Source organism: Primulina eburnea, chromosome 11 (assembly GCF_022965805.1).
Source record: "Primulina eburnea isolate SZY01 chromosome 11, ASM2296580v1, whole genome shotgun sequence".
NCBI lineage: Eukaryota > Viridiplantae > Streptophyta > Magnoliopsida > Lamiales > Gesneriaceae > Primulina > Primulina eburnea.
Window position 1 is genome coordinate 6202766 of NC_133111.1, and position 12165 is coordinate 6214930.

Genomic DNA, 12165 nt, shown 5'->3' on the forward strand with positions numbered 1-12165 from the left:
TTTTTTTTATTCGAAAGCGAAATGAGAAAAATGAAATAGTAAGATATAAAGCTCGACTTGTTGCACAAAGTTTTTCTCAAAGACCTGGAATTGATTATGAAGAAACGTATTCTCCCGTGATGGATGCAATTACGTTTTGGTATTTGATTAACTTGGCAGTATCTGAAAATTTAGAAATGCGTCTTATGAATGTTGTTACAGCTTACTTATATGGATCACTTGATAGTAATATATATATATATGAAAATCCCTGATGCCTGAAGCACAAAGTTCAAAACCCAGAGAATGTTATTATGTGAAATTACAAAGATCATTATATGGGTTAAAGCAATCCGGTCGAATGTGGTATAATCGACTAAGTGATCACTTGATGAAAAAAAGATATGTAAATAATTCAATATGTCCTTGTGTTTTCATTAAGAAAACAACATCCTGATGCGTAATTATTGCTGTATATGTTGATGATTTAAACATTGAACGAATAAGGAAATTCAAGAAGTTGTGTCATACTTGAAGGAAGAATTTGAAATGAAGGATCTTGGAAAAACCAAGTATTGTCTGGGTTTACAAATTGAACAAAAAGAATGTGGAATGTTTGTTCACCAGATAAATTATACAGAAAAGATCCTTAAACGTTTTAATATGGATAAATCAAATCCTTTAAGTACTCCAATGGTTGTTAGATCATTAAACATAGAAAAGGATCCATTCCGTCCATGTGAAGATGATGAAGCTATTCTTGGTCCAGAAGTACCATATCTAAGTGCTATCGGTGCCCTTATGTATCTTACAAATTGTACAAGGCCTGATATATCTTTTGCCGTAAATTTGTTGGCAAGATTTAGCACATATCCAACAAAGAGACACTGGAACGGAATTAAACATATATTCCGTTATCTACGAGGAACGACGAACTTGGGACTTTTGTATTCAAAAGATGCTAATCCAAGTATAATTGGTTACGCTGATGCTGGATACTTATCTGATCCACAGAAGGCACGTTTCCAAACTGGATATGTATTTATTCGTGGAGGCACTGCAATTTCTTGGCGTTCACAGAAACAAACGCTTGTAACAACTTCATCAAATCATGCCGAGATTATTGCACTACATGAAGCAAGCCGTGAATGTGTGTGGTTAAAATCAATGAGCCAACATATCCAAATCTCATGCGGATTATCATTCGACGAGAAGCCTGTGATACTATATGAAGATAATGCTGCATGTATTGCTCAAATGAAAGAATGATACATAAAAAGCGACAGAACTAAACATATTCCTCCTAAGTTCTTCGCATTCACCAAAGAGCTTGAGAAGAATAAATGTATTGATGTTCGTCACATTCAATCAAGTGAAAACTCATCAGATCTTTTCACAAAGGCACTTCCTACGTCAATATTCAGAAAGCACATATATAATATTGGGATGCGCAATCTACGAAATTTGTGAAGAACTGTTCGTGTCAACATGAGGGGGAGTTTACGTGACTGCACTCTTTTTCCCTTGCTATGATTTTTATCCCAATGAGTTTTTCCTAGTAAGGTTTTTAACGAGCCATTATAAAAACACGTAATGAATACAATCATTATGATCATCATCACAAGGGGGAGTGTTGAAAAATAATATTTAAAATGTGTGTATTGAATATTTGAATGTTGAAAATAAGAGTTGTAAGTATTGAAAATTAGTGTGTGATGATGTAGGTAATGATGTATTTTATTTTTGGATTATTTGTAAAGATTTTCTATAAATAGATTTCTCATTTGTGAAAAAAAACACAATTGAGTAGAGAGAAAAATATTATAAAAGTATGTAGTTTGGTAAATTTTGAGAGTTTGAGATTTTTACTTTTTACCATAAATTTTTTACTTTTTCACAACATATAAATAATTTTTGAGATTATTATTATTTTTGAATCATATCAAAATAACTGGTAGATAACAAAGAACCTATATTAAAAATAGCCTAGTACGATTATGTTGACTTGTTCTTGTTTTTCTCCAACGAGAACTGAAAAAAAATTCTTTTCCATTATATATATCGTTAAATACTTGGATTGTAGGACGAATTCGAGGGATCACAGTATTACCTTTTCCCCAATTACGGGAATCCACTGATTTGGCTGTAATGCTTTTGCAATCGAATAATCTAGACTAATACCAAGATCTCCAAAGCGGTGAGTAGTGAATCTGGTAGTTGGGACTGCAGCCAATATTCATCAAGGGTGTTCAAAACTAGGGAAGAAGTTTGATTGTTCTCAGGTAAAATTGATGAATGCTAGCTTTTAAATACTATCCATTAGTATATCTAAGTGCAGAGGATTAATGTTCTTGAAAACTGTGTGATTCCCTCATAGCCGATTGGTTTCTTTTTGATACCCTAGAACCCAGTTGACATACGACGAACAAAGGCCTGAAAAACACGAACCTTCAGCTCAAGCCACGGACTAGAAAATCTGGGAGGAAAGGCTAGGATACAAGTGAAATGCAAATAATATTATTTGGAATTACTGGTGCCATATTTTGGTATTTATCGAACGGTATCTTAATGAATGTTTGAGATTTTTTTTTATTTGCTAGATTTGATTTTTATGGTACATCTTAATATGTTAGGATCCATGGATATTTATCTTGATGAGTTGGGCTCTCTCGGGCCGAGTCATTGGTGATACATTGTCAGGCTAAACTTCATCTAATGCTTGTTACAACACTAGCTCAGGCATTCAGGAGCTCAAGGAGTTCTGATCAGCCGCGCAATTGGTCGAGCACTCAAAACTCCATCCTGAGGAGTTAGTCCACTGTTGGACATTTATATCCTCTTTAAGCCCATATGAACGGTCACAAGCGAATGTGCCCCACTTGATGTGTCGAGAGTTAGTCACATGTCCATCTTAGGTGTCAGTCACTCTGTTGCTAGGAATATCATCTAGTTATTTCCGTCTTGTAGTCTTGTTAACATTTTATGTATGGAAAAACACAATGATCTATTACAGGAAAAAAAATACTTGAGAAGCAGTTCACTGAAAAATCTTCTGATTTGCTGCATCATCAGGGGAAGATTGACCTGATAAAAACCGAAAGGATAATGGCATCCAATAGCAACCAGTGTATGGAATCTTACATTGTCCAGCTCCACGACCAAGTGCTAGAGAAAAGATGCATGCTCGAGGAACTGGAGTCTGAATGGTATATTAGAAACAAAGTTCTGCATTTCATTCTCGTTTTCATTCCATTCGGTTCTTGTTTTTCATTTTAGTGTTTGAACCCATTAAGGACTGAATTTTAAGCTTACGGTGTCATAATTTATTTCATTGTGAGGATGACTCTGGATATTCATGTAGGGATGCAATTGAAAATGTTCTGCAGGAAAAGAAAAGAAATATTGAACAGTCTCTCCATGCGCAGTATCCCGAGGTGTATAGCAAACTTACAAGAATAAAAGAAATTAAATTAGAAACTGAAGCAGTCGAAGCTGAGATTAAAAGAAGGTATTCAATTATATAACAAGTGACTATTTATAGGCCATATGAATTGATTAGGAAAAAAATAGCTTTGTACTTTATATTGCTACGTGTTTGTACCTTTGTTTAGCACAATATTTTCTGCTATAATAAACAATACTGTATGGTACCAAATGTTGGGATGCTTAGGAACATGATTGTCATGAATATGATCCCAAGAGTAAGGAAACATTGCATTCAGTTGCTGGTGAAAGTAGAATCATTAAATATGAATTTCTTGAGGCTTCAATGAAAATGTTGTGGTATTCAGTGTAGGCTAATGAATGTATCTAGTTCTAAAGTTGAAATTGGTGCTATCGAAAAGATAAGAGAAATTATTATGAAAAAATCAATAAGCATAGAGAAAGAGGTCCATGTAGTATTGATTTATCAAGCAAACTGAGATTACGTAGGACTTCTTCCTTATCATTGTAGCAAAATGTATGGGTGTTGATGATGTTAGCCAAAATGTTAAAATTCGAAGCATGAAAAAATAATTATAGAGCACTAAACAAAAACAGGATCATATAGATATAGACAGAGCACTAAACAAAAGCAGGGTGCAACTGGAAGTATAAATATCGAGTATGTAAAACAATAAGAAACCAGTAAATCAATACAAGGTCTGTACAAAGTACAATTTCCTTAAATCAATATGGAGAACCAAAAGACACTTCCACATTCATGAGCCATAATTTTTATTCAAATTTAAATTTAATTCAAATTTCCAACAATCTCCCACATGAATGAACATTGATACAAATCTTGGTGTTAAAGTTCTACGTTTGAATCCTGCATTGCTTTACTAGGTGATCAGTAGACATGATGTCCTTGAACCGTTCCGTCGTTTATATAAATTAAGATATATTTCACACATAAATCACCTTGATTTTGTTCTCGTCATTGTGTTCGTTTTTTGCCATGAACACACGTCTGGTTCTACGAGATGGTCTAGAATTGAGCCTAATAATTCCTTCGAAGCGGTCTCCTTTTTCTCAAACATAGGTGATTCTTTATTGCTTCTCATCATAATCATTAAAATCCATATATTTATTCTAAACATTCACTGTTTCGTAATAGGAATGAACTAGGATAACTCCCACAGTGATCCAAATCAGTGCGATTAAGTTGTCCCATTCAACCAAGTTATTGGGATTTCCTTTCAATATAAGTTGGATTTTCCGTTGCACCAATTTATTTTATAGGCTTAAGTCACATTCCATTTGATTTCGCAACTAACTTTCTGTTTAATCATTTGGTTAGCGGATCTGCTATATTATTCTTTGACTTTCATAGTCTAAAGAGATAACTCCAGTTGAGAGCAATTGTGTAATGATAATTGTGTCTACGACGTACATGCTTAGACTTACCATTATACATATTGTTTTTTGCATTTCCAATCACAGATTGGCGACCACAATGTATACTTATGGTCGACACGGGTTTTTCTCATCCTGAAACATCTTCTGAAAATTGACGCAGTCATTCAGCCTTTTCAGCATATTTGTCAAGAGCTATAAACTCAGATTTCATCGTGGATCTGATTATTACATTTAGAAAATTTCCAGGCAATTGATGCACCTCAGTTTGCATCATTATATCATTCATTCATTCTGATAACTTCTGTCCAGTGTTAAACTCCTTGATTACTCGTGAATCTACTCAATTTGCTTACTGCATAAGCTATATCTCGTCTTGTACAGCTCATTAACTACACCATACTTCCAATGACTCGAGAGTATTGTAATTGAGAAATACTCACATCGATTCCTTGATATATGTTGACTTATATATATCGGGGTTCTAGCAATGCAGAGTCATCCTTATTGAATTTCTCAAAGACTTTGTTCACGGAATGTGATTGACTTAGAACTAGCCCTTCTAATGTTCTATGAATTTTAATTCCAAGGATCACATCGGCTAAGCTGCAATTCTTTCATGTCGAATTTCGAGTTTAACAACTTTTTAGTGGATTTAATCTTCTTATCATTGCTACCAATGATAAGTATGTCATCTACGTAAAGACATAAAATGATATGACCATTTTCAGTGTTCTTTACGTATATACATTTATCGTATTCACTGAATTTAAATCCACTTTCTATTACGGTTTTGTCAAATTTTTCGTGTCATTGCTTTGATGTTTGTTTTAAGCCATATAGAGATTTCACCAGTTTACAAATATTATTTTCTTGCCTTGTCACAAAAAATCTCTCAGGTTGTTCCATGTAAATTTTCTCTTCTAAATCTCCATTTAGAAAAGCCTTCTTTACATCTATTTAGTGTATTTCAAGATTCCGTAAGGCGACAATTGCAAGTATCATACGAATTGATGTTATTCTCGTTACAGGAGAATAAATGTGAAAAGAGTCAAGTCCTCCATGTTGATGGTAACATTTGATTACTAATCTTTATCTATGGTTCTATCCCGGAAGAAGATCCACTAATTCTTATGTCTGGTTACTGTAAAATATATTCTATTTCGGAATTGATAGCCTCTTTATATTGAGGAACCTCGGATGAATTAACTGATTTTTTGAAGTTATGAGGTTCACTCTCCATCATGAATTTGATGAAATCCGGACCAAAAGATTTCTCTGTCTAGCTCTCTTACTTCGTGTAACTTCAAACTACCTCTTGTTCGTTCTCAATTGTCTCATGTGATCTTTTGGATGAACTTTGTTCTTCTTTAGATTTGCATTGAAACACATGTTCAAAGAACGAAGCATTTCTTGATTTTATTATCGTATTCTTGTGAATATCATGTATTTGAGATTCACGTACAAGAAAACGATAAGCGTTACTGTTTTGAGCATATCCAATGAAAATGCAATCGATAGTTTTGCTCCTTTCTTTACTTTCTTCGGAGTGAGTGTTGCTACCTTGGCAAGACACCCCCACACTTACAAGTATTGGTAGGAAGGACAACTTATTTTCCATAACTCGTATTTTTATCTTGGTTTTTCGGGACACCTTATTTAAAAGGTAATTTGTTGTTAGAACAGATTTCCCCCACATGTTTATTGGTAAACCAGAACTTAATAACAACACATTCATCATTTCTTTCAAGATGCGATTCTTTCTCTCTACAATGTCATTTTGCTGATGAGAATAAGATGCGGTAATTTTGTGTTTGATACCATGTTGAGCACAAAACTCAGCAAATGGTGATTCGTATTCACCTCCACGATCACTTCTTAGACCTTAATTTTCTTACTAAGTTGGTTTTCAACTCCACTTTTGTAGTGGACAAATTTTTCAATTGCTTCATCTTTACTTTTAGGAAGATACATTACAAAATTTTGTGTTATCGTCAACAAAAGTAATGAAGTATTTATCACCACATGTTTGCACTCCTTTTAAATCACATATATCACTATGAATTAGATTAAGATGCTCATTATTTCTTTCAATTGTTCGAAAAGATGATCTTGTTAGTTTTGACTCGACACAAGTTTTGCATTTGTGTTGTTTATCAATTTGGAATGCATGAATATTTTTCATGTTGATTAGTCTACGAATTGTATCAAATTAATGTGTGCAAGTTTAACATGCCACAAACAAGAAGATTTCAGCAAGTAAGCAGAAATATTAACTTTATTAATCACAGATTTGATAACCATTACATTGAGTTTGAACAAACCATTATTTACATAGCTTTTGCCAACAAACATTCAACTTTTACACAAAACAATTTTTTCTGACTCAAAAGATAATGCGGAAACCATGCTTGTTAAGAAGTGACCCAGACACCAAGTTTTTCGGATGTTTGGTACATACAACACATTGTTCAGAGGCAACTCTTTTCCAAATGTCATCTTTAGAACAACTTTTCTTTGACCTTTGATCTCCAACATAGTGGAATTTCCTGTGAATAGTTTTCTCCCATTCTCAGATTCCTCAAGATTTGCAAACATCTGCTTATCCGAGCAAACATGACGAATGACACCAGTGTTGCTCAATCACTCCCTTGGTTTGAACCCACTAGATTAACTTCTGATATTACAGCACTGTGATTCATGTTTGAAACCTCTTGAGATATGTTCTCTACAACATTCACCTCTCGGTTTTTCTTCAGCTTCTTACAATCAGAGCCCTTGTGACCTATACCATCATAGTTGTAGCATTTTCTAGAGAACTTGTTCTTTGAAATGCCTCATTTGAGTCTCAGGTTCATCTTTTGTGGAAGGAGAAAAGTTTCTCTTTTTCAAACTTTGGCTATGCTCGACAACATTTGCCTTGGCACCAACTGGAGAAAACAATTGTCTTTCAGATCTGTTGTTGTCTTCCTCAATGCGAAGTCGTACAATGAGCTCTTCAACATTCATCTTTTTACGCTTGTGTTTCAAATAGTTTTTGAAATTCTTTCATGCTGGTGGTAGCTTTTCAACAATAACAGTCACTTGGAAAGATTTGCTCAAAGTCATTCTCTCAAAGTCAATCTCGTGAGGAATCACTTGGATTTCTTGAACTCGGATGCTTACCTCTTAGAATCCACCATTTTAAAATCTAGAAAGTCGGCCAACAAGAAACTTCTTGTCCCCAACATCTTCGGTTTTGTACTTTTTATCGAAGGATACCCATAGCTCTTTAACCATTTTCTTTTCGCAAAACACATTGTAGAGCGAATTGACCAATCCATTCAGTAAAAAATTTCGGCATAGGAAATTAGAATGATTTCATGCCTCCAGAGCACTGACGGATTCAATATCTCCCTCACCCTCTTTGAATTTAGGAGCATCCTCATATAATAATGTGGCAGGTTCATCGCTGTCAAGTAAATTAACATTTTATGCTACCACTTTTTGAAGTCCACACCAGTAAACTTCTCTAGTTTTTCTCCGTGAATGGCTGTCACAACAATTGCAGCAGCACGCGTGGCAACATGAGGAACGACTTGAGGCGTAATAGGAACAGTGACATGATGGACAACATGACCAGTTTCTCTTTGCACGTTCGTTTCAGAAGCCATATCTCAACAACTTGCGTAATGAGTATAACAAAATCTGTTTTAAGATTGTTAGCCAAAATGCTAAAATTCGAAGTATGAAAACAACAATTATAGAGCAGTAAACGAAAACAAGATCGTATAGATACAAACAAAGCACTAATAAAAGCAGTGTGTAACTGGAAGTATAAATATCGAGTGTGTAAAACAATAGGAAACCAGTAAATCAAACCAAGGTCGGTACGAAGTACAATTTTCTTAAAATAGATTTATCATCTCCGAAGGTGCTTCGAGGATCAGGACGAACAGCTGTTTCCCATGATACAACGATAAAACCATGCAACAACTTAGCACGAAGTAACTACACCGGCGAACTGAAAACGTACATTCACTTTATCACCAAATTTAACGGAAAACGATGAAAAGCTAACTATATGAAATGTAAGGGAATGCTTGAGTGAGATATTGAGTGTGTTTGTAAAATATATTTTTATATAAAGATTGAGGAAATGAACGTACTATTTATAAGTTTCAAAATACAAACAAAAATTTATGCAAGATTAATTAACTGAATTAATCTTACAATTAACTTAAGAATATGAAAAACCAAAAGTCTCCAATTAATTCAAGAATGTGGAAAGTCAATAGACAGTTCCACAATCATGAGCCACAAGTAACTCAAGAATATGCAGAGTCAAAAGACACTCCTACATTCATGAGCTATAATTTTCTTTCAAACTTTAAATTTAATTCAAATTTCCAACATATAAAAAATAAGTTTCTTACAAAACCTGATTAATAAAACTGCATTAATGTTATGGCTTCCTTTTATTTGTAATTGATTCATGCTTCTTTCTATCAGCTGGCAAATTTGTATTTCTATTTTTCTTCTGCATTTTCTCATTGCTTGCAATCTTATAACGTGAAATGTTAGATTTCCGCTATCTATATGTTGGAATGTTTGACCTTCTGCCAGAAAGTATGGAGCTTAGCATAATGACAGTATTGACTTAAATTGTTGATATATTTTTTCCTCGCATATTTCACTTGAAATTTCCGAAATTCTAATTCCCAAGTATGACACCAACTGTTGCCTGGCATTCGAGCCAAGAGTGATTAACCCAGGCCATTTCCTAAGCTCGATCGGAAGTGTAGATGAAGACAAGATTAACTATACATACATACATATATATATATATATATGTGTGTGTGTGTGTGTGTGTGGAACACTGCCTATATATATATGTGTGTGTATGTATATATATATATGTGGAACACTGCCTTCCTTGGGTACATCTGAAACAATTTGAAAATTCTTGAAAATCTTATGTTTTGATAATTTATTACTTTTTTCTTTGAGCCATTACCTTTTAGATGACCATCATCTCATAGATGCTTGGAGTTCATTGTGTTTTTGGAGACCTATAACTTCTTAAGTTGTCTTATTATGTCTTTAATTTTACTTGCTTTATTTCTTCTCATAGAGAGGATGAAATTGTTAAGCTTTCATCCGATATTGGAAAACAGCCCAAGTTGGCTCCTAGAAGATCTTACATAGAGCAGATAAATGAGATCACAAAGAATAGCAGGAAACAGGACACTGACATCCAACTGATCCTGAAAGATACCAGGGAGCTCCAATTGGAGAGTAATACCTTACAGGAACGCCTTAATCGAACTTTCGCTGTTTTGGAAGAAACAATTTTGAGGTCTGATATTCTGATATGGTGGTTTTTTTCCCTCCTTAACCAAGCATAAAATACTGGGAATTATTCTTTTCGTCCATATGTATTTGTTTAGAAGAGTTTGCAAGATTTTGTTTCTACAATATATTGTTCCGTTTACTGAGAAGAAATCCATCATAAACAGGGACGCTAAGAAAGATGCTGTTGCTCGAAAAGCTCACACACTTCTCGCGAGCATCCACGAGACCTTTGAACAGATAACTGAAAAGATTCTCGCCACTGACAGAAGCCGGAGAAACATTGCTGATTACGAGGCCAAGCTTGCAATATATGATTCTAGAAGTTTGAACATGGACAGACTACGAGTAGAGCTTGACGCTATTAGAAAAGAAAATGACCTCCTTGAGAAACACCTTCACAATACATGAATTTGTAAGTTCTCTACCCGTCGATTGTAGGTGTATGTGCCTGGGTATCAACTGATTACTCACATTTATGCATATTTGGGTACTCTTTACCCAAGGCTGTGTCAACTCCTAGAATAAGAGTGAAATGTGTGTTCGATTCAAGTCCAGATTGGCACCAGGCTTCTGGTTGAAGGGTGCATTAGTTAAATGGAAAGCTAGCCATCACAATTCTCTTCGCGTCCATTTACTTTGTTTAATTGTTTATATTCTAAGGTTCAGTTTGGTAAGTATTATTAGTGTTGGATTATTTATTAATCTTGTGTTTGCTTTCATTTATAAATTTCAGATTGACTACTCGTATGACAAATTTTACTGTTTCACTTGGAGATTGAGTCCATGAGTTCACGCTGGATAATATTTATCCACCTATACTGAAGAAGAAAAATGCCCAAAATAGCCCTTACTTTTAATTAAAATATGGCAAGTGGGTTTTGCACACGCCATCATCCCTATTTCTTGTGAAGAATCGGTCGCTGCACAGTATTTTCGTAGTTGAAATTGGACAACCATAGATCCACATTTCTTACAAAGATCTGCATAAATCCGAAGCTTCTTCGAAGGCGAAATTTTAGAAATTATAGCTTTTGAGGTATTTTGTGATTTTTTATGTTGCATATCCTGCATAAAGCTTTGAGAATTCATAAATGTGAGAAAAATTAACCATTACTGATAACTTTGTGTTTTTCTTTCCAGCTTTTTTGTATAATTGTCTTTTACGAACACGGATCTAACCTCCTATTTCGATATTCACTGACGAAGAGAGTGGAGAGGGTTTCCAAATCGCAGATGGAGAGCGTTTGATTTTTTGGTGCAAAACAGGGAGTAGGTTGGGGAGAAAGTAAACATTTACGACAAAATAAATTAATATACAATATTAAAGGGTATTTTGGTCATAAAAAAATTTGTCATGCTTTTATCACTCTACTTTATTTCACACCACACATGATATTATATATATCTGAAATTACATATATTATCCTATCAAACATTTATCAATCAAATTATCAATCATTCATTTATCACATCCTAAAAACCAAGTGAACCCTAAGGATTTGGCAAATCTTGGCAAAGCTCAAGCCCTTTTCGATGCAGCCGGGGTAGACTTGCATGAAATCTAACAGATGCAGCTGCGTATATCGACAATAACAGGGGAAACTTTATTGTTATGTACATGAAGATGAATTTATTGTGTATAATCTACATCTATATAAATATGAAAACTGAGATGTTGCTTAAATCAGTAAGTTCTTGCCAAAACTCCATCTATATACCTATAATCTATAAAGTATGGATAGTGAAAAAAAATTCAATTATGAATTTATTTAATTACTATTCACATGTCAATTTTCTTCTAGTTCTCCGGTTGCAATTGTTGTACTTTCATATTAATAATAATTTAATTTAAATCAATTGCTCAATTAATTGTGGTTATCTCCATCCAATAACTTCCATTTAGTTCTCTTTATTTTTTCCATTAATTGTTTTCCCGTCCCACAACTTCCATTCTCACCAATACTTACTTTTTTTTTTAATAATTAGAATGTTTGCATAAGACTACTATTAATA

At 34.1% G+C, this 12165-nt stretch overlaps 1 protein-coding gene across 1 annotated transcript; it reads left to right on the plus strand.

The window, feature by feature from the left end:
* The first annotated feature begins 2180 nt into the window (after positions 1-2180).
* LOC140804492 (uncharacterized) lies at positions 2181-11895 on the plus strand. Its single transcript, XM_073160531.1, has 6 exons — positions 2181-2261; positions 3052-3185; positions 3341-3487; positions 9932-10156; positions 10317-10812; positions 11649-11895. Exons 2-5 carry the CDS (start codon positions 3085-3087, stop codon positions 10558-10560), a joined length of 717 nt encoding a protein of 238 aa, XP_073016632.1. The 5' UTR covers positions 2181-2261; positions 3052-3084; the 3' UTR covers positions 10561-10812; positions 11649-11895.
* Positions 11896-12165: the final 270 nt, after the last annotated feature.